Genomic DNA, 24240 nt, shown 5'->3' on the forward strand with positions numbered 1-24240 from the left:
GGAAATTCTAAATTGATATGGGAGAATCTAAAAAAGTTAACAGGGAAAGACCATAGTAACACTGCAAAAAGACTAGAAATCATGGTGAATAACAATCTAACACAGGATGCAGTCGAAATAGCAATAGCCTTCAATTCCTACTTTATTGACTCTGTCAGGGTACTGACACAGAACCCCTCCACTGGTTTCTCGGGCTCAGTGCTAGTGAATGACACTCAACCTGTCTTCATCATAAGGGAGGTTTCTGAGTCAAAGGTGAACAAGGTGATTAGCTCACTAAAGAACTCTAAAGCCAAAGATGTGTTTAGGATGGACTCTACCTTTCTTAAAAACTACAAAGAGTCACTCATTGGCCCCATTACTAAGGTCACCAACACATCTATTGGTCTCGGTGTGTTTCCAAGGGTATGGAAGTCGGCCATAATTAACGGCCATCTTTAAATCAGGCAACCCTGCTGACGTGAGTAACTACAGGCCCATTAGTATACTACCTGTGGTGTCAAAGGTTGTTGAAAAGTGTGTAGCAGAACAACTGATTGCCCACCTCAACAACAGCCCCTTCACATTACACTCCATGCAGTTTGGCTTCAGAGCGAAACACTCCACAGAAACGGCCAACTGCTTTCTTCTGGAAAATGTGAAGTCCAAGATGGACAAAGGGGGTGCTGTTGCCCTACTGGAGATACACAGTAATGGTGTCACTACTATTAGCTTCACGACATGCATACTATGGAATGGCGTTTGGGTCTTTGCGTGTCAAAAAGATACAGTAGCACTCTAAATGCTGTACAAAAAAGTAATTAAATCTTAAGGTAGGTGTTGATTCAGGAGAAGACATATGACAGGCACTCATTTGCAATATAGCTTAAAAGCCAAGTTAGCTTGGCTTTTATAATGTATAAAAAGAGGGGGTGGGTTGGCGACGCGCGCAGTGATGTGGGCTGGAGTGGATGAAATGCCAGGGATGAATTCTTGTCCATGTCCGACCCTGATTGGGAAATAATTAGCTTTTTGAAAAATGTCATTTTTCATGCACAGTGGAAATAAGAATATGCAGCAGATCAAGAAGGCAGTAATGTCACCACTCCTCTTTGCATAAGTGACTCACTGGAAGATGAAAATGTCTACAGTGCCAGCATGAATCAATACAGAGGTGAAATATTAATCAATTTACATTTAAAATTCTCCTTTAAATTTGCTATTTGTGGATGCTAGCTGGGGTGGCTCTTTGAAGCCACCTGGCGCCACAAGTAAACCTTTCAATAAAGAAGAGCTCTGAGGGCAGAAAAAGCACTAGTCTGGTACTGTATCTTCCAATTCACTCTTCTCCTCTGCTCTCCCCTTTCTCTGTCCTCTCTCCAATTGATGGAATCCATCTCTATAAAGCAGAGGGAAACAGCCACACATTTTTGTAGGCTGTCATTGAAAATAACAATTTGTTCTTAACTGACTTGCCTAGTTAAATAAAGGTTAAATTAAATAAATAAATAATACTCCACTCCGTCTAACAATGAGAAATCTAATTAAATGTAAGTTGTCATATGCTTTGTAAACAACAGGTGTAGACTAACAGTGAAATGATTACATACCAGCCCTCCCTAACAATGCAGAGAGAAGGAAAATAGAGAAATAATAAGAGAAGTAATAACACGTAATAATAAATAAATACACAATGAGTCGATGTGCAGGGGTACAAGGTAATTTCGGTAGATAAGTACATATAACTAGGAAAAGAGTGACTAGGTAACAGGATTTATATACTGAACAAAAATATAAATGCAACATGCAACAATTTCAAAGATTTTGCTGAGTTACAGTTCATATAAGGAAATTAATCAATTGAAATAAATTCATTAGGCCCCAGGGCACTTGGGAGCCAGGCCCACCCACTGGGGAGCCAGGCCCAGCTAATTATTACCGACAGAAAAACTCCTTAGTGGCCTCCCGAGTGGCGCAGTGGTCTAAGGTGAGGTGTCACTACAGACCCGGGTTCGATCACAGGCTGTGTCATAACCAGCCTTGAATGGTAGTCCCATAGGACGGCGCACAATTGGCACAGCGTCTTCCGGGTTAGGGGAGAGTTGGAACAGGGGGCTTTCCTTGGCTCATCATGCTTTATTTAACCAGGTAGGCTAGTTGAGAACAAGTTCTCATTTGCAACTGCGACCTGGCCAAGATAAAGCGTAGCAATTCGACACATACAACAACACAGAGTTACACATGGAATAAACAAAACATACAGTCAATAATACAGTAGAACAAAAGAAAACAAAAAGTCTATATACAGTGAGAGCAAATGAGGTAAGTTAAGGAAATAAATAGGCCATGGTGGCGAAGTAATTACAATATAGCAATTAAACACTGGAATGGTAGATCGGCAGAAGATGAATGTGCAGGTAGAGATACTGGGGTGCAAAGGAGCAAAATAAATAAATAAATACCAGTATGGGGATGAGGTAGGTAGATAGATGGGCAGTTTACAGATGGGCTAAGTACAGGTGCAGTGATCTGTAAATTGCTCTGACAGCTAGTGCTTAAAGCTACTGATGGAGATGTGAGTCTCCAGCTTCAGAGATTTTTGCAATTCGTTCCAGTCATGGGCAGCAGAGAACTGGAAGGAAAGACGACCAAAGGAGGAATTGGCTTTGGGGGTGACCAGTGAGATATACCTGCTGGAGCGAGTGCTACGAGTGGGTGCTGCTATGGTGACCAGTGAGCTGAGATAAGGCGGGGCTTTTCCTAGCAGAGACTTGTAGATAACCTGTAGCCAGTGGGTTTGGCGACAAGTATGAAGCGAGGGCCAACCAACGAGAGCGTACAGGTCGCAATGGTGGGTATTGTATGGGGCTTTGGTGACAAAACGGATGGCACTGTGATAGACTGCATCCAGTTTGTTGAGTAGAGTGTTGGAGGCTATTTTATAGATGACATCACCGAAGTCGAGGATCGGTAGGATGGTCACTTTAGTGACTCCTTGTGGCAGACCGGCCACCTGCAGGATGACTTTGGTTGTCAGTTGAACTGTGTTTCCGCTGACACATTGGTGCTTCTGGGTTAAGCGGGTGGGTGTTAAGGAGCGCGGTCTGGCGGGTCATGTTTCGCCTCTCCTGACCCTGTTAGGGAGTTGCAGCAAGGAGACAAGATCGCAATGGATTATCACGAAATTGGGGGGTAAAATACAACAAAAGAGAAAGGAAATGCTCCTCAGTAACCCCATTTTAGAGTGCCTTTTATTGTCCCTAGCACAAGGAGCACCTGTGTAATGATAATGCTGCTTAATCAGCTTCTTGATATGCCACACCTTTCAGGTGGATGGATTATCTTGGCAATGGGGAAATGCTCACTAACAGGGATGTAAACAAATTTGTGCACAACGTTTCAGAGAAATAAGCTTTTTGTGCCTATTGAACATTTCTGGGATCTGTTATTTGGTATTTTATTAGGATCTCCATTAGCTGTTGCAGAAGCAGCAGCTACTCTTGCTGGGATCCACACAAAACGTGAAACATGAAATAATACAGAATATTAATAGACAACAGCTCAAGGAAAGATCTACATTTTTTTTTAAATATTACAAAAGGCACACGTAGCCTACATATCAATACAAACTATCTAGGTCAAATAGTGGAGAGGCGTTGTGCCGTGAGGTGTTGCTTTATCTGTTTTTTGAAACCAGGTTTGCTGTTCACATGAGTAATATGAGATAGAACAGAGCAATAATGGCTCTATATAATACTGTACGCTTTCTTGAATTTGTTCTGGATTTGGGGACTGTGAAAAGACCCGAGGTGGCATGTCTGGTGGGGTAAGTGTGTGTGTCAGAGCTGTGTGTAAATTGACTATGCAAACAATTTGGAATTATCAACACATTAATGTTTCTTATAAAAATAAGAAGTCATGCAGTCAGTCTCTCCTCAACTCTTAACAAAGAGAGACTAGGTCTTAACTAGGGCTTTCCTTGCAGCACTCGACCACACGACTTTTTGGAGTGTGGTGTCAAAAAAGCAGAGCATCTCTTTATTACGGACAGGCCGCTCCCAAACTTTAGAACCATTTAATCTTTGTTTTGACCATGACAGTTTACAATCTAAGGTAACACCAAGTAATTTAGTCTCCTCAACTTGTTAAACAGTCTAGAATTTAGGGAATGATTTGTACCAAATCCAATGCTCTTAGTTTTAGAGACGTTTAGTACTAGTTTATTACTGGCCATCCATTCCAAAACATCTCATGAAACATGGGACCAACACTTTACATGTTGCGTTTATATTTTTGTTCAGTATAATAAACAATAGCAGCAGCAGCAAAAAGTTAGTTAACTATTTAATTAACTATTTAACTATCTTATGTCTTGGGGATAGAAGCTGTTCAGGGTCTTGTTGGTTCCAGACTTGGCGCTCCGGTACCGCTTGCCGTGTGGTAGCAGAGAGAACAATCTATGACTCGAGTGGCTGGAGTCCTTGGCAAATTTTGGGGCCTTCCTCTGACACCGCCTGGTATAGAGGTCCTGGATGGACTACTGGACTACTAGACTACTCCAACTCGCTGTTGGCTGGACTCCTCACTTGTGCCATCAACTTATCCAGAACGCAGCAGCCGGCCTGGTTTTCAACCTTCCTTGTGGATGCTAGCTGGGGTGGCTCTTTGAAACCACCTGGCGCCACAAGTAAACCTTTCAATAAAGAAGAGCTCTGAGGGCAGAAAAAGCACTAGTCTGGTACTGTATCTTCCAATTCACTCTTCTCCTCTGCTCTCCCCTTTCTCTGTCCTCTCTCATGTCACCCCGCTCCTCCGCACACTCCACTTACGGAACAGCAAGAGGAACTGCCCCTCCCTACCCGTATGGTCCGTGCAAAATGCAAAAAAAAAAACACAAAATAGCAGAATTGGTCAGGAGCCCCTAAAACGGCAGCTATCATTTCCTGCTACATTCTCTACCCAGAAGTATTGAAGCTGAGAAAACGTATTGGCACATCATGTCAGCGGTGATCTATTATCCTAGCTTTTCTCCACATCAGTCTGAATCCATCCACAACCTCTTGCCACTCTCTCCAAGCATTGTGAAATGCGACCGATGTGAACTATCACTGTGTTCCCCAGCCTTGTTCTGCTTGGCCTTGTGTGATTGATGCACCAACGCTGACAAACTTCAATATCAGATAGCAGGTGGCAGAGACAGAGAGTAAAGGAAGTTACTGTAACATGGACCAGTGAAAAGAGAATAGGAAAGGCATCAACGATGCAACACAGTAGCTGAGGACTCTCTCTGTTCCTCCAACACTGCAACCAATCCAATGACATTGGTAGTTAGCCCCAAATACTGTACAGTAGTAGTAGTACTATAGTAATAGTAATAGTAATAGTAATAATAATTTTTCAATGTAAACTAAATCAATCCACACGCCTGGTATTGAAACAGTAATGACATAATGCAGCTCCATTTTCAGCCTTCCATCCTCCACTAACATAACTATCTTCATACAGATGCTGCCTGGATGATAGCTTATATGAGTGATGCTGTATGTGGCCACTTAGAGCCAGTAACATTTACTGACACATATGGTAAATAATTAACTGGCAGACCGAGATTACATTTGTCACTATGTGCACTGATGGGCACTTAAAACCTAAAGCTCTCCCCATGATCATCTCTAGGACACACCTCATTAACAGTATGACCAACTGTGTAAAAAGAAATTGGCATCATAATTGCTAATAATAATATACAACGTGGATTAATGTGTTTTGGTAATTTATTGTATTGCCCGATGTGGTGTAGAATGTAGAATGCTGTGGATAGACTTTCTCACCTTGACTAATCAATAGGTTCTTATATTACATTTTTACACAAATCTCCCATTGATAATAAAACATCTGAGTTATGTGTGCAGATCACAAATTAGAATTGGGCCCTAAAGGATTATTCACTCAGATATATCATCTACAGCTTCCTTTTGGGGAGTTAAGGGTTAAGGGTTAAGGGTTAAGAGTTAAGGGTTAAGAGGGAAACAAGGCAAATATGTTGCTGCTCCAAACAGCCTATCGACTCCATTCAACATAAGATAGAGGGAGGAGAAAATAACACTAATGATGAGAGTAATGGAATGTGACCCGTACCATGTATCCATCTCTAGGAGACAGTTACACATTCAACAGCGGAAATATAACCTTTCCTCCTATTCTATTTCCTGTTCAGGGCAAATGAGTACAGCAGATACTTTACATTTGGTCAATCAATAACAGAAATGAAACACAGTACATTATAATGGGGGCCATTAACTAACAATATTACACATTGACTCAGACATGGAGAGTTGGATAACATTAAAGGGGAGAACAGGGTGACATTAGACAATTTTCCATACCTATCACTATGGCATGGGAAAAACATGCCCTTGTTGTGCTTAGCTGTTACATATTTGAAAAAAAGATAGACACGTGTTTGCTATAATAGAATAGAACATACAGTGCATTCAGAAAGTATTAAGAACCCTTGACTTTTTCCACATTTTGTTAAATTACAGCCCTATTCTAAAATGGATTAAATTGGGTTTTCTTCCCTCATCAATCTACACACAAAATCCTATAATGACAAAGGAAAAACAGATTTGTAGACATTTTTGCAAATGTATTAAAAACAAAAAACTGAAACATATTACATTTACATAAATATTCAGACCCTTTACTCAGTACTTTGTTCAAGCACCTTTGGCAGTGATTACAGACTCTCAAGGCCACTCAAGGACATTCAGAAACTTGTCCCGAAGCCACTCCTACATTCTCTTGGCTGTGTGCTTAGGGTTGTTGTCCTGTTGGAAGATGAACCTTCGCCCCAGTCTGAAGTCCTGAGCGTTCTGGAGCAGGTTTTCATCAAGGATCTCTGTACTTTACTCCGTTCATCTTTCCCTCTATCCTGACTAGTCTCCCAGTCCCTGCCGCTGAAAAACATCTCCACAGCATGATGTTGTCACCACCATGATTCACCGTAGGGATAGTGCCAGGTTTCCTCCAGACGTGACACTTGGCATTCAGGCCAAAGAGTTCAATCTTGGTTTCATCAGACCAGACCAGAGAACCTTTAGGTGCCTTTTGACAAACTCCAATCAGGCTGTCATGTGCCTTTACTGAGGAGTGGCTTCTGTCTGGCCACTCTACCACAAAGGCCTGATTGGTGGAGTGCTGCAAAGATGGTTGTCCTTCTGGAAGATTCTCCCATCTCCACAGAGAAACTCTGAAGCTCTTTCAGAGTGGTTGTCGGGTTCTTGCTCAGTTTGGCCGGGCAGCCAGCTCTAGGAAGAATTTTGGTGGTTCCAAACTTCTTCCATTTAAGAATGATGAAGGCCACTGTGTTTTTGGGGACCTTCAATGCTTCAGACATTGTTGGTACCCTTCCCCTGATCTGTGCCTCAACACAATCCTGCCTCGACACAATTCCTCAACATCATGGCTTGGTTTTGGCTCTGACATGCACTGTCAGCTGTGGGACCTTAAATAGACAGGTGTGTGCCTTTCCAAATCATGTCCAATCAACTGAATTTACCACAGGAGGATTCCAATCAAGTGGTAGAAACATCTCAAGCATGATAAATGGAAACATGATGCACCTGAGCTCAATTTCGATTCTCAAAGCAAAGTGTCTGAATACTTATGTAAATAAGGTATTTTGGTTTTTAATTTTTAATACATTTGCAAAAATTTCTAAAAACCTGTTTTCGCTTTGTCATTATGGGCTATTGTGAGTATATTGATGAGGAAAAAGTATTTAATCCATTTTAGAATAAGGCTGTAACGTTAAAAAAAAGTGAGTACTTTCCGAATGTATTGTATGTATAAGATTAGATTGAGGCTAACGACATAAGTCAATATAACTGTGTCAGACTGTAGAAGTTGAATATCTTTGATTCTATACATCTAAGGACGAGACCTTCAATGCTTCAGACATTGTTGGTACCCTTCCCCTGATCTGTGCCTCAACACAATCCTGCCTCGACACAATTCCTCAACATCATGGCTTGGTTTTGGCTCTGACATGCACTGTCAGCTGTGGGACCTTAAATAGACAGGTGTGTGCCTTTCCAAATCATGTCCAATCAACTGAATTTACCACAGGAGGATTCCAATCAAGTGGTAGAAACATCTCAAGCATGATAAATGGAAACATGATGCACCTGAGCTCAATTTCGATTCTCAAAGCAAAGTGTCTGAATACTTATGTAAATAAGGTATTTTGGTTTTTAATTTTTAATACATTTGCAAAAATTTCTAAAAACCTGTTTTCGCTTTGTCATTATGGGCTATTGTGAGTATATTGATGAGGAAAAAGTATTTAATCCATTTTAGAATAAGGCTGTAACGTTAAAAAAAAGTGAGTACTTTCCGAATGTATTGTATGTATAAGATTAGATTGAGGCTAACGACATAAGTCAATATAACTGTGTCAGACTGTAGAAGTTGAATATCTTTGATTCTATACATCTAAGGACGAGACTATACTCTCAATACTGTTCTTGTGAAATAACTGTAGCCTTATCTTATTACTTGAATAGATCAAACGCTTTTAAACTCATCTCTGCCGTCAATCATTAAACACTCTGACTCTTATTTACAAATACACTCGTCTGTGGAAATATATACTGTACCTTTACTCCACCCAAAAGCCTGCTATTCTCACTTACACAACAGTCCAATCACTCACACTTCAATCTAATGAAAGACCACAGGGAAATGTTTCGCTGCACTCTAATGCTGTTGCCATTGCCTCCCCACACTGTCAATGTCTAAACTGTGTCAAGACGTAATTCATCTTCTTGAGTGGAGGAATGAATGACCTTGCTGCCATCAGACAGGGAGGCAGGCAGGGAGGTAGCCCACTGCGCAGCCTGCTGTGGAGAATGACACTCGTACTCCCAGTCTCAACTCCCATCCATTTGGAATTAAGTCAATCCGAGAGTTGCACGCCATACAACTACAACCACCACTAGAGTTGAGAGGATTACGTACAACCCATGACTTTTCTAGTCATCTTTCTTCTGTTGAATCTGTCAATATGGGTTTGACAATTTAGAGGTGTCCCCAAAAATGTCACTGGAAATGAAGATGAAGAAAGAAAACACCTCCTGCTAATATTTAGGTGATCAACCTTTTAAGATTCCTCAAGAATTGTAATGAGGCAATCACATCATAACTTTTGTAGAACCACCATTACTTTAGCAACTGTTTGTTTTGACATTTCTCAAACATGCACATACACCGTGGACAGATGTGCACACACAAACACGTCACACAGAGGCATGAGGAAACTCAAGGTTACTTTCGTAACCCCAGTTCTCTGATAATATAGGTGAGATGTGTATCAGTTATGGGAAGTCCCTTAAGTGGATTCACTACAGGAAGAACCAATCACACAGCGTTTGTGTTGCACGGTATATAGTTTGGTACTAGAATTTTTGTTACGTCCGATACTTCTGTCAAATGTGTCTCATGTGATTGAGAGGATCAAGTATGTCTATCAGCGCAGCCCCTTTATAGGGTGAAGAGCAAAGTGCCTGTTCCACTTACTCATTCATTGCTAGAGCTGTCTAGGCTGCATTAGCTCCCCACTCACGCTGCACGGAAGTTAACACACTTGAGTAATGCAACACGTCATGTAGAAATGTTACTGTTTGCTAAAATAATGTCCATACAACTCTTTTACAATGCAAGACGATATCGGTAGCTTGTAGCTTTAATTGTAGGCTAACTTTCCTTGCTTGATTACAGCTGAATTCACTACCCTAGTACTTTGTTTGTGATAATATTAAATCATAACGCAAAATATGCTGATTTCCAAGCTGAGTTCCAAGTTAAGAAATCACTTCGTCTCCGTCGCCACCAAAAACAAATGTACTTCTTCATCTCCCTCGCCTCCTATCACTAGATTCCATAGCCACAAAGTCAGATTCCACGGCCGCATTATGCCTTGCAAATGGCACACACTTTCATAAAAGAAAATACGTCTTCTATGCAAATGTTGTTGATCAGTACAATGAAATGATATCTTCTCCTCACAGTTGCCAATAATTAACGGAAGTGATTGTTTGTCATCTCTAGGCCCTGAAATCAGCTAAAACAAGCTCCATAACTCAATGCATGAGCACACTCCTATTGAATAATATGTGACTAGACCTAGGGTACATCTTGATTTACCCATATTATCAAGAGATTTACCTTTCAAATAAATGATTAACATTATGTTGTTCTACAGTTAGATTGGTAAAAACAAAGTCAAATTGATTGTATGATTATATACACAGAACAAAAATATAAATGCAACATGTAAAGTGTGCAGGTAAGCTGGGTACTCTGGCTCTGGAGCAGGGTATGGAACTTGCTGAGGGTGAGCTGGGTAGACTGGTACTGAGACCCGATGAGAGCTCACTGGTTGACCCAAAGCAAGTTCCATACCCTGCTCCACTGCCTGACTACCCAGCTTACCCATTGCAAGGTCCACCCCCCTCCTGGGGTCCCGCTCAGCAGATGGGTTCAGCCTTCCATGTAAGTCACTCCCCTGAACCCACCTTACCTGATTTTACCACTGACATTGAGAAGGACCGCTCACCTAAAACTGCCACTGGACAATCTCCTTGACTCACTTACACAGCTGACTGAGAAAGTATCATGTCCTACTGGAAAATCTCAAGCTCCCTGAAGCACAGATGAAGAACCAGTCCTGCCGTCATCACCCTACACAGCTACTATACAGGCACTCCAGCTCCAGTATGGCCAATCTCATCAGCCACTCAGTGAGATTGGCACCATCCTCACTGCCCCAGAATTTAAAGTTGGTGACTTTCAGGGGTTTCAGAGCTGCTATCTACATGTCATTCTGCTGGTGAGCATGCTGCTATCCTTGGAAGGTGCTTATGGATATGAGTTGAAGGGAAAGGGGGATCCCTAGTCAGTTGTACAACGGCGGCAGGTCAAGGAGACACAAGATGAGCAGTAGAGGGCATTGCAGGAGCAGATGTGACATGGGCTTTGACCAGGCCATTCCAAGACATGTAAATATTTCCCCTTAAACCACTAGTGTTGCGTTAACAATATGCTTATGGTCATTGTCCTGCTGGAAGGTGAAGCTCCGTCCCAGTCTCAAATTTCTGGAAGACTGAAACAGGTTTCCCTCACGAATTTCCCTGTTTTTAGTGCCATCCATCATTCCTTCAATTCTGATCAGTTTCCCAGTCGCAGTTGATGAAAAATATCCTCACAGCATGATGCTGCCACCACCCTGCATCACTGTGGGGCTGGTGTTCTCTGGGTGATAAGAGGTGTTGGGTTTGCACCAGACATAGCGTTATCCTTAATGGCCAAAAATAAACATTTTTTGTCTCATCTGAGCAGAGTACCTTCTTCAATATGTTTGAAAAGTCTCCCACAGGCCTTTTGGCGAACACCAAACGTATTCGCTTATTTTTTTCTTTAAGCAATTACTTTTTTCTGGTCACTCTTCCGTAAAGCCCAGCTCTGCGGAGTGTACGGCTTGAAGTGGTCCAATGGACAGATACTCCAATCTCCGCTTTGGAACTTTGCAGCTCCTTCAGGGTTGTCTTTGGTCGCTTTGTTACCTCTCTGATTAATGCACTCCTGCCTGGTCCGTGAGTTTTGGTGGGCGGCCCACTCTTGGCAGGTTTGTTGTGGTGCCATATTCTTTACATTTTTTAATAATGGATTTAATGGTGCTCCGTGGGATGTTCAAAATAGATATTTTTTTATAAACCAACCCTGATCTGTACCTCACCACAACTTTGTCCCTGACCTGTTTGGAGAGCTCTTTGGTCTTCATGGTACCCATTGCTTAGTGGTGTTGCAGACTCTTGGGCCTATCAGAACAGTTGTTTATATACTGAGATCATGTGACAGATCATGAGACAGATCATGTGACACTTAGATTGCACACAGGTCGACTTTATTTAACTAATTCTGAAGGTAATTGGTTGCACCAGATCTTATGTAGGGGCTTCATAGCAAAGGTGTGAACACATATGCACACACCACTTTTCCAATTTTTTAATTTTATTTTTTAAACAAGTTATCTTTTCATTTCACTTCACCAATTTGGACAATGTTGTGTATGTCCATTACATGAAATCCAAATAAAAATCCATTTAAATTACAGGTTGTAATGCAACAAAATAGGAAAAATGCCAAGGGGAATGAATACTTTTGCAAGGCACGGTAGATCATGTATTTCCCGGTAGAAATACCTTGCAAAGCAACTACTCTCTATCCCTCTTCTGTCGCTTCTCTCATTCTCCACGTCTGCTCCACACATACTGGACAAGTAGGCGTGTAATAGATTATCGTCATTAGTTAATTACCACATTTTCTGCGCTAAACTATAAACTATAACTGTAAATATATTGAATATTGGCCTGTTGGAAACGACAACTCCCTACTACATCGCACAGTTCAGGCTTGATCTGATTTATCTAGAGAAACTGCACATTAAGTTCACAGACAAAAAACAGACCTAAATGGAATTAAAATATTTGAACCGATGTTGGTCAATTACTTTTCTTTTTAATTATAAAGAATAACAGACATTTTGGTTAATCGCTAAGCACTATTGTACTGCCATAATAAAACCGATCAAAGAGAAGTCCTGAATCTGAGTCTCTCTGACAGGAGCACTTTGGTGGATGGGGCTGAGCACTCCCCCATCCACATCAATGGGGCTGTAGTGGAGTGGGTCGAGAGCTTCAAGTTCCTCTGTATTCACATCACTAAGAAATTAACATGGTCCACTAACACCCACACAGTTGTGAAGAGGGCACGACAGCACCTCTTCCCACTCAGGAAGCTGAAAAGATTTGGCAACTGCAAGGCACCTGACCGCAAGGTGCTACAAGGCACCTTGCGGTCAAAGACTCCAGACACTCAGGACATAGCAGGCAGTATCAGTGCACTAAGTCAGGAACAGCTTCTACCCCAAGCCATAAGACTGCTAAACAATACTGATAAATAGCTAAACAAATGGCTACCCGGACTACCTGCATTTACCTTTTTTTTTACAGTAACTCTCTTGCTCACACACTGGACTCTACCCACACACTCACACATGCATACTGACGCCACACACACACACACACACACGTGCCATTCACAAAACCAGCTATACAGTCCTTTCAAACCCAGATCATTGTACACTGGTGTTAATGTGTCACGCCACAGTGTTTCACCAGCTGCAATAAAATAAAAAAACGAATCTATTCAGTTTCTCACATCCGCATTAGCTACCTCACAAGATTGTAGCAATAGATTGTGGGGCTTATTAGGTTGAGGTTGACTATTGAGTTGGACATACATTAACGAGATTGAATGTGATATTAGGAACTTACAAATTCATAAACATTGTACGAATTTGAATTGATAACAATGTCATACAATTGTTCACAATTTTCAAGACCGTTTTGGCTTGTGAACACTACTGGATGAAATTATACAAAACCCTTCACTTGCTTCTCTAAGAATATGATAATGTCATAGTGGTTATGGGATCTGTCAACAAACAAAAAAATAGATGAGGACAAAGAAAATGTGTCAATGTATGTTAGTCCATTACTATATTGATTTTTATTGTTACTTATTGTTGTTCTTATTATTGAAAAAAAAGTATTACTTGATATTTTACTATATCCACTGGCATGTGTGCCCAGAAATAGTCAAGCATTATGCAATACAAGTAATACAAATTAATAGCATGACTGAGTGTAGGAGTTTAAAAAATAAAACTAATCTGCCACTGTCATGGCATAAAAAGAAAGTGCCAGCGTCATTGGGATGACTGCTTGAAACTGCACATCCTTTCCATCAGCTTCTCAGTTCTTCTCACCAGGGGTAAAACGTTCTCACTTGACTTTCCTATAGAAAATAGTAAAATATACTATATAAATATGCTATATATTACCAGTAAGTGGCTTAACAAACTTGAACGTGTTGATTAAACTGTTACAGGGGTGTTGAACGCTGCCCTATCGTTTGATTAGCATGCATCAGCATCACTGATTCCCCGTTTTATATTAAATAGCCAATGTCATTCAAAACATGCTGTTGCAGATGAGATTAATGAAAATATGAATGCAGAAAAACGGGTATGCGAATAGGCTACACGATTATTTAGGCTACTATCAACTTGTTGGCACGCACAGTCCAACATCACAAGTTGAGCAACTCAAAAGTCAATCTCCTAAAAAAATACTTGAATAGCTAAATTCTCACTCAAATGTTACATTTTATTAAATTCGTCTTGGAAACGGGTTAGGTGCGATGGTGTTTGAAATATAGGCTATTATATAACTTTTTTTCAACAGAGATGTATCGACGAAATAACTGTACCCTTTAGATTTACCAAATTATAGGATACTACCTCAGGATATGCTTCACTAGGTTGTTCACGTGCAGTCTCGTGTGCTTCGTTTAATAGCGAGCATGGAAAGGGGAAATCTATTTAACTGCGAAGTTTCGATCAGTCTAGTCTATCATAATGCGTAAATTCTGGTGCATCGTTCTCCATCACTTTATCGGCAAAATGTGCAAGCATTATATACTTGACATTAAACGGCACAATTAACCTGATTAGGATTATGTTATAAACATGTAATGCGTTTGAGAGAAAAAACATCGCTTAATTAAGGGAAGAGCCTAAGTTTCCCAAACAAACCAAAGTGAAAATTAATTAGTGAGCTCAACTCTTTGTGATAGCCTAGACAACTCAAATTGCGAGAACATACCTTATCAGCAAATGTCTCAATAAACGTTGAATCCACTGACTTTTTCCACTCGACTGTTCTCGTGATTGTTACTGCAAATATAACGACCTTTCTACTTAGCTTTGAACGAAGTACTTATTTCTAAAACAATGCAAATCAATTCCAGCGCTCTTTTTTTACCTTAAATTGTGCCTCTCGCGTCGAGTTCAGCACCGTGAGGGAACGAGGGGCGGAATAGGCTACATACAGTAGGTTACGCACAATGAAGAGAATGGAACACACACGAGTGGTGATGCATAGAGGAGCGAATTACAACGAGTTAATCTGATATGAACCTAATGGGTGTGGCAAATTAATGAACCCACGCAATTTGTATATATACAGTGCGTTCAGAAAGTATTAATTCCCTTGACTTTTTCCACATTTTGTTACGTTTAGATTTTTTTTGCCAATTTATTAAAAACCAGAAATACCTTATTCACCTAAGTATTCAGACCCTTTGATATGAGACTCGAAATTGAGCTCAGGTGCATCCTGTTACCGTTGATCATCCTTGAGATGTTTCTACAACTTGATTTATGTCCACCTGTGGGGCGGCAGGGTAGCCTACTGGTTAGAGCATTGGACTAGTAACCGAAAGGTTACAAGTTCAAACCCCCGAGCTGACAAGGTACAAATCTGTCGTTCTGACACCTGAACAGGCAGTTAACCCACTGTTCCTAAGCTGTCATTGAAAATAAGAATTTGTTCTTAACTGACTTTCCTAGTAAAATACAGGTGAAAAATAAAAATTCAATTGATTGAACATTATTTGGAATGGCACACACCTGTCTATATAAGGTCCCACAGTTGACCAGTCATGTCAAAGCAAAAACCAAGCCATCAGGTTGAAGGAATTGTCTTGTAGTTTTGTGTCGAGGCACAGATCTGGGGTAGGACTCTCAGACCATGAGAAACAATATTTTCTGGTCTGATGAAACCAAGATTGAACTCTTTGGCCTGAATGCCAAGCGTCACATCTGGAGAAAACGTGGCACCATCCCTATGATGAAGCATCATGCTGTGGGGATGTTTTTCAGTGGCAGGGACTGGGAGACTAGTCAGGATCGAGGAAAAGATGTTGAAGAGAATTATGAGCCTCCTAGGTTATGTATTGAAGTCAATATCCCTAGAGGAGGATGGAAAATAGATGTCCTCCGGCTACACCATGGTGCTACCCAGAGAGTGCTGTTGAGGCTAATGTATGACCTTCACTATAAAACATTGGGTTTTAATCAGTTATTTGTTGACGTGATTATATTTAGTATCGGTTTTCTGAAATTCACTGAGTAGGATGGTCGTTCCCTTCCTCCTCTGAGGAGCCTCCACTAACTCATACTCTCTACAGTACCAACCTCCAGCAATCACACGGGCATTCTTTTTACATGTGTCACCTCGCATGCAGCCAACTCAAAGCCAAATAACTAAGAGAAGTCGTGTTGAAAAGAGCTGTTAAAGGCAAATCAAAGACCCTGTAGGCTCTGGGCTGCTGATTAGAAGAGGCTCCCCTGTCGCTCATGTGTGCAAACTGGGACTGAGGGGATGTCAGTGGTGGTGTCAGGCTTAATCTTATTCCACTGTAGTGGAGATCCACATCAGAGGAGCACCTAGCTTGGTTAAAGGTCGAATACAGGTTACTGTGTATATATATATATATACATATATATATATACACAATTTTAAGATCTATACTATACCTGTCCCCACTATGCATAGTTGGATCTTATAGTGTGATCGCCAGCCTTGTCTAAACTTCAATGCACAGAAAGAAATACACTGTTTCCACAAGGCATTGGATTGTTGTTGGAAATTAAGTAAACCTCTAACATTTTGCTACTTAACCAAACCCCCTAGGGTCTCCACTTCCATGCTGATTACAGATGAAGCATAATAGAACATTTTTTATATAAGTGCGTTCCCATGTTGCAAGAGAAGGAAAGATGTTAATTCAACAAGACATCATAGTAGATCCAATGAAGACAATGAATCTCCCTTTTCATACAAGAAAACCGTCATACTGCATCTTTCTGGAACTTTCAACTCAGATGACAGTGATGTTTAATTGATATTGGAGAAAACATTGAATTAACAAACGATAAGGCATTGAATGGCCCATTTTACCAGTGCACTAAAGCATACAATAAAAAAAACAAGCCTGGCATATTTTTCAATCAATATCCAATTTATTTTTCACTTTCATCTATTCCAGAATCATTGCATACTATAGGCCTACAGTACAACTTCTGAAGGTCTGAGTTCTAATAGCATTTATTGCGCACCACACTGGAGCCCTCCTCCTGGTACTCCTGCCCCTTCACCCACATGGGCTGGAAGCTGCTGAGGCAGGTGATGATGGAGCCCCCCACCCAGGAGGCAAACTCCCTGTGGGCCCCAGATAGCATCCCGATCATGGAGTCCCTCGGGGCCAGTTTCTCCATCTCTGCCTGGAGCCGCTCCGGGAAACCGCTGAACATAGAGGAGCCGCCACACAGGGCCACGTTGGCCATCAAGGCCGTCTGCCACTCAGGGGCGCACTTCTGCAGGCTGTTCATGGCCAGGATGTGAACTCCGGGCTGCGACATTCCTGCGTCGGATGGACAGAATAGGATCTCAGGGCCACGGAAGCGCTCGTCGCACAGGGTAATGGTGGTGCCATCGGGGAGTTGATAGTCCAGAGGTGTTCCTTTGTCCTCAGAACTCAGCTGGGAGACGTAGCAACTCTGCTTCTTCATCTCTTGCACAGAGGACTTTTGCTGGAGAGCACTCCCATGTCCAACGTCGGCCAGTAGTTTGCTCAGATAGTCAGACACACCCTTTCCAGCCAGGTCCATGTGAAATGTGGCATGTGGTAAGCAGTAGCCATTGCACACTGGAGAGACAGAGGTGCAGCCAGCCCCAGAGTCCACCACTAGACCAGTAACCAGTCCATAAGAATACATGGACAGCACAGGCTGGTAACCAACATACATCGCTGGGGCCCCAAACCCTTCAAACAGGAGTTCAGCTGTTTTCTCTCTGTTGGAGATGGGAGAGAAGGCTGGGTCAGTCATCAGGATGCCATGCTCTTCAGGGCAGACTTGGAGCTCCTCATAGAGCACATGGCTCCACAGCTTCTCCAGGGAATCCCAGTCACTTATCATTCCACTGGTGATGGGCCTCTTGAGAATGAGATCATCTGAGTCCTTGCAGGGAATGTTGTTTCCAAAATAACATTTAGTTTGGTCCTTTTTGGACAATCCAACCACTGACCTCAGAACTTTATGGGGCTTCTCATCTCCAGAAAAGCCAGCTTTGATGGAGCCTGATCCTGGGTCGATTACAATAGCCACATTCTGCTTGAAGTCCTCACTGCTATCCACTGCAGTCATTCTTAGACAGTCTGTAATTTTTTGAACAATGAAAGCAAATGTTGAAGTTATGTTTCTTTCTCTAGTTGTCCCCAAGCATGTCTGCAACAGTCAACTCATGAACAGAGACTAATGGTTTGAAAGATTGCTTTATTACTTGAAAAAACATGTTTGTCACAAAACCTGTGACATCACAATGGCATCAATGGCCTTGTAGCATCACCACAGTGCTCCAGTCTGGGTGACTATGGCAACGGATGATCACAGGGTTATTTCTCAGTATTTGTGAACATTAGCTGACAAGGATAGCTTTTCACACACACACACACACACACACACACACACACACACACACACACACACACACACACACACACACACACACACACACACACACACGCCTGGTAAATTATGTGAGTTGGGCAATCATTACCTACGCCTCTTCAACATCTATAATGGGAGAGAGGATGAATGTTCCCATCCAAACTCATCATAGCACTTACAGGACATTTGATGGCCTGTAGAATCATTGAACTGCTGTAAACCTTGAGGTGAAATGTTTCTGCATCCAGTACACATCATCCCTCACTATGTGATTAAGATAAGGATGAATAATAGAGGCTTCAAGCATTGTATGGACCAGTTTGAACTGGATTCCTCACATGCAATCAACAGGGAATGAAAGTGGTTCTAATTTTGAACATTATTCTGTATTACAGGAACAAGGAAAGTAGGAAACGCACAGACCAAGAGTTGTTACTGAAGGCAGATTTGACCACCAATAGCATCTTTTACACGACCAATCTGCATTGGGTTAACACACTACATTTTAGTGGAACAGGCTCCAGTCACACTGATCTAATTACACACACCTGCACACACACACCTGCACACACACACCTGCACACACACACACACACACACACACACACACACACACACACACACACACACACACACACACACACACACACACACACACACACACACACACACACACACACACACACACACACACACACACATGCATCCAATCCTTTCTAAGATGGAGTTAACCTACAAGTGTCACCCCTCCATGGCTACTGCAGTGGAAGAGTATAATTAGAAGCTGTTTGTTTCTGACCTTGGGCAACAGAAATGTTGGCTGTAGGAGTCAACAGTTCACCGATGTAAGTCACTACTAGCCTGAGAGCAAGGGAAGGTATTCACTTTCCATTACACACAAGGGAGAGTGATACATGCTCTGGAGAGGGGCCACATGTACTGGACCCTATAAGTACTGGACCCTGTTAGTGAATCCTATTCAATATAAGGTAAATCAATGAGAAACTCTCTGATTAAGACTATCTGTCAATGTAATACAGATATCGCTTCACAATACCCGGTCTCAGAATGGTTCAATCTAACAAAGTAGATGCTACATCTGCCCCATTGATTCAATGACAACACCGCAGTACTTCATATCATATAAATGTCATTGTACAGGTATACATCACTAATTAATTCAACATTGATCAGGCCCAATAGCAGTCAAGTCTGCCCACAGACTGTCATAAACGTCTAGGCTTTAGATTAGCTGTTTTATGGCCGGCTTACACTCTACATTGAGTGGATGTTGAATTTAAGAAGTGGAATCAAAGTGGACAGTGCCATCCCTCAGCTCAGTAAAGCTGATTATGTTCAACCAGATAAGCATGTTTGTATCAAACAGAAAAATGATGGAGCTCACAGGCCTGCACAATGACAGGCATGCAGCCAAATGGCAGAGCTCTCACACTATTCATTTAAATCTCCCACAGTCTATTTACATATAGCAGGTACTGTATATTGTTATGCCAGGATCCTCTGGGCTATTTTTGGCTCCCGCTTTGACGGTTTTATATAGTATATGGTGATGAATATCCATTGTCAGTGTGTGCAACCAAGAGAAACTGATTGCATCCTAATGATGATAAGAATGATGACGAGGGTAATAACGAAAAGGACAAATACACCAACCATGTCATAAACAAATTAATTGTAACATTTTATATGGTCCATGCCTAAGGACACTCAGCAAAGCTTTCACCCGTTGCTTTTAAGGATAATTGACCAAGGTAATAGCTTTCCAATCTGACTCCTATGGCTACAAACAGAGCTTTAAAAGAACAGAATTATTAAGCGGCTCTAATTATAGCAAATAAAGAGATCCTTGCCGTGCATAAAACAATGTCTAATTCCTTACTAACTGTCATCGTTTGGGAGATTTTCAAATAACTCCTGTGGGAAGAAACAAAAGACGTGGCGGAAAAGTCAGAGCACAACAATTGCAATCTGGCAGTTATATATATATATACTTCTGGCACTTCTAATCAAACATCAGCAAACTATTAGATTAGACATCCACCTGCCGGAGGCCCTTTTTATACATAAATTCAGTTGCACTTCAGGCTCTGCATTGTCCCACGCATCCCATTCTTTCCAGACAGATTATACAGTACAGGTTATGTTCCTGTAGTCCACAATCAGCTTCTTGGTTTTGCAGAGAGTTGAGAGAGGGGTAGTTGTCCTGGCACTACACTGCCAGGGCTCATTCCTCCTCCCTATAGGCTGTCATTGTTGTTGGTTATCAGGCCTACAACAGTGGTGTCCTCAGAAAGTTGATTGATCGAGTAGTAGTGCATTATGTTATTTGTCATATGCTTCATAAACAACAGGTGTAGACTAACAGTGAAATGCTTACGGGTCCATTCCAACAATGCAAAGAGAATGAAAATAGAGAAATAATAGCAAAGTAAAACAAGTCATTATAAAGGTAATAATAAACACAATGAGAAATGATAACTTGGCTATATACACGGGGTACCAGTAAAGAGTAGGGGTACGAGGTAATTGAGGTAGATATGTACATATAACTATGAATACACTGACACATAATAAAGAGTAGCAGCAGCATATGTGATGAGTTAAAACGTTAGTGCAAAAAAGGATCAATGCAAAATTAAAGCTGAAATGTCTTGAGTCATTAAGAATTCATCCCTTTGTTATGGCAAGCCTAAATCAGAAGAGGAGTAAAAATGTGCTTAACAAGTCAAATAATAAGTTGCTTGGACTCACTCTGTCTGCAATAATAGTGTTTAACATGATTTTTGACTACCTCATCTCTGTACCCCACACATACAATTATCTGTAAGGTCCCTCAGTCGATCAGTGAATTTCAAACAGATTCAACCACAAAGACCAGGGAGGTTTTCCAATGCCTCTCAAAGAAGGGCACCTATTGGTAAACCAGACATTGAATATCTGTTTGAGCATGGTGAAGTTATTCATTACACAGGCGTCCTTCCTAACTCAGTTGCTGGAGAGGAAGGAAAATGCTCAGGGAATTCACCATGAGGCTAATGGTGACTTTAAACAGTTACAGAGGTTAATGGCTGTTATAGGAGAAAAATGAGGATGGATCAACAACATTGTAGTTACTCCACAATACAAATATTTCAAAACATGCACCCTTTCTGCAATAAGGCATTAAAGTAAACTGGAAAGAATATTTCAAAAATATTTACTTTTATGTCAAATCCAACACAACACATCACTGAGTACCACTCTCCATATTTTCAAGCATAGTGGTGGCTGCATCATGTTATGGGTATGCTTGTAATCATTAAAGACTAGGGGGGTTTTTAGGATAAAAAATTACAAAATGGAGCTAAGCACAGGCAAACCCTAGAGGGAAACCTGATTCAGTATGCTTTCCAACAGACACTGGGAGACAAATGAATCTTTCCGCAGGACAATAACCTAAAATACAAGGCTGAATATACACTGAAGTTGCCAAGATGGCATTGAATATTCCTGAGTGGCCTAGTTACAGTTTTGACTTAAATTGGCTTGGAAATCTATAGCTAGACTTGAAAATGGCTGTCTAGCAATGATCAACAACCAACTTGACAGAGCTTTTGAAGAATAAAAAAAAAAATACGCTAATATTGTACAAAGCTCTTAGAGACTTACCCAGAAAGACTCACAGCTGTAATTCCTGCCAAAGGTGATTCTAACATTGACTCAAGGGTGTGATTACTTATGTAAATGAGATATGTCATTTTCATCTTCAATGAATGTGCAAAACATGATAAAAACATGTTTTTACTTGGTCATTATGCAGTATTGTGTGTAAGTGGGTGAGGAAAAACATTTTTTTAATCTATTTTGAATTCAGGCTGTAACACAAGAAAATGTCGAATAAATCAAGGGGTATGACTATTTTCTCAAGGCACTATATGTGAAAATGCTATTCATTGACTACAGTTCAGCATTCAACACTATTGTTCCCTGCAAGCTCGACACCAAGCTCAGAGCCCTGGGTCTGGAAACCAGATCCTGGACTTCCTGACACGCAGACCACTGGCTATGAAAGCTATGGAGATTGGCAACAAAACCTTCTCCACACTGACTTAACACAGGGACCTCCAGAGGTGTGTCCTCAGTCCTCTGAGGTACTCTCTGTTCATTTACGACTGCGTGGCTTTGCACGACACCAACTCCATCATCAAGTTTGCTGACGACACCACGGTTGTAGGCCTGATAACCAACAATGACGAGTTAGGCTATAGGGAGTAGGTAAGTTAACTGGCATTATGGTATCATGACAACAACCTCTCCCTCAACGTCAGCAAAACAAAGGAGTTGATTGTTGGCTTCAGGAAGCAGAGGAGGGAACATGCCCCAATCCACATCAACGAGACTCCAGTAGAGAGAGTCACAAGTTTTAAGTTCCTCTACGTCCACATCAATGAGGACTTGACGTGGACCAACAACACCATCACCACTCTTGTCAAGAGGGTGCAAACATCTCTACTTCCTAAAGCGGCTGAAGAAATTTGGCATGCCGCCAAAGGTCCTCTTCAAATGCTACCGGTGCACCATTGAGAACGTCCTGACCGGTTGCATCACAGCCTGGTACAGAAATAGCTCGGTACATGACTCCAAGGCAATTCAGTGGGTGGTGAAGACGGCCCAGTACATCACTGGGACCATGCTCCCACCCATCCAGGATAAATGGTGCCTGAAGAAAGCCTGCAGCATCATCAAAGACCCCTCACACCCAGCCACGTGCTGTTCTCTCCCTTATCGTCGGGCTGACAGTATAGGAACACGAGGTCTGATACCAACAGGCTCAGAGACAATTTCTATCTACAAGCCACCAGACTGCAGAACATTTGAGCTGGACTGACCACTTGCTCTGTTTCTCCATCCCTGGGTGAAGATGGCTGACAAAACATTACGGTGGAACCAAATGTAAGTAGTTATAACGTCATAACGAGTCAAGAAAAACATTTACAATTGAGAGGAATATGTTAGTTAATGTAGAGACAAACATTTGTGCATATTTCTTCGTCATAGAGTTAATTTACAAAAATCACTATTTAGCAAGTTATCTGACTAGCTAACATTAGCCAGCTAGCTAGTGTTGTGATATGGGAATTAATTTGTAGTTTGTGTTTTCGGGACTTCATGAGAAAACCAGCAAACCAGGCTGTCGTCTTGTGAAACAGTGGATGTAAAGAATCTAGCTAGCTATAGCATTTACTGCAAATTGAATGTACAATTGTATAAGCTTGCCTTGCAATGCAGCTGAAGTAACACAGCTAGGTAACTATTTACTTGCTTATTGTGTAGTGGAGGAGAAAAATAACTGTATGCCTATGGATGTGTAGCTAGCTACAGTATGTAGCCAATTTATGTAAGGACCCTAAAACATTAGGTTCTGAACTAATACTCATACCAATCTATGAACCTCAGCTATCATGGTTGTTGTATATACTTCAAGTCTGAATGGCATTAATGAAACATATGGATAGAGTAGAATATAATAACTATATACTGTACTGTATGTAGTTATGTACTGTATGTACCGTATGTACTGTAGTTATTACCACACATGAGATCCCTACAGTGTAGCCTGTACATTGAATATATAAATTGATCATGTACTCTTCCTTGGCAAATAAAGGTGCGGTTCAGGTATGAGCCTCTGAAACATTCTTGTTCAGTCATTTCAAACTCCATTCTTTGAATAATGCTGTGTCTGCATGTATGTATTACAATTATACACTTCAACAGTGTTT

The 24240-nt window shown here is 41.3% G+C and overlaps 2 protein-coding genes across 3 annotated transcripts in view; both read right to left on the reverse strand.

Moving 5' to 3' along the window:
• LOC115137278 (caM kinase-like vesicle-associated protein) overlaps positions 1–14999 on the reverse strand; it is a 75276-nt gene extending 60277 nt beyond the window's left edge. Inside the window, exon 1 of one of the 2 annotated variants that reach the window (XM_029673506.2) lies at positions 14928–14999. The gene's annotated coding sequence lies outside the window, so the exon portion shown is untranslated. Of the gene's footprint in view, positions 1–14768 lie in introns of both variants that reach the window. The other variant, XM_029673515.2, reaches the window with a different exon arrangement.
• A 2045-nt stretch (positions 15000–17044) lies between these two features.
• Positions 17045–18154, reverse strand: LOC115144818 (actin-3-like). Its single transcript, XM_029685902.2, has one exon. It carries the CDS (start codon positions 18152–18154, stop codon positions 17045–17047), a length of 1110 nt encoding a protein of 369 aa, XP_029541762.1.
• Positions 18155–24240: the final 6086 nt, after the last annotated feature.

The sequence above is a fragment of the Oncorhynchus nerka genome, linkage group LG2, assembly GCF_034236695.1.
Source record: "Oncorhynchus nerka isolate Pitt River linkage group LG2, Oner_Uvic_2.0, whole genome shotgun sequence".
In the NCBI taxonomy this organism is placed as follows: domain Eukaryota; kingdom Metazoa; phylum Chordata; class Actinopteri; order Salmoniformes; family Salmonidae; genus Oncorhynchus; species Oncorhynchus nerka.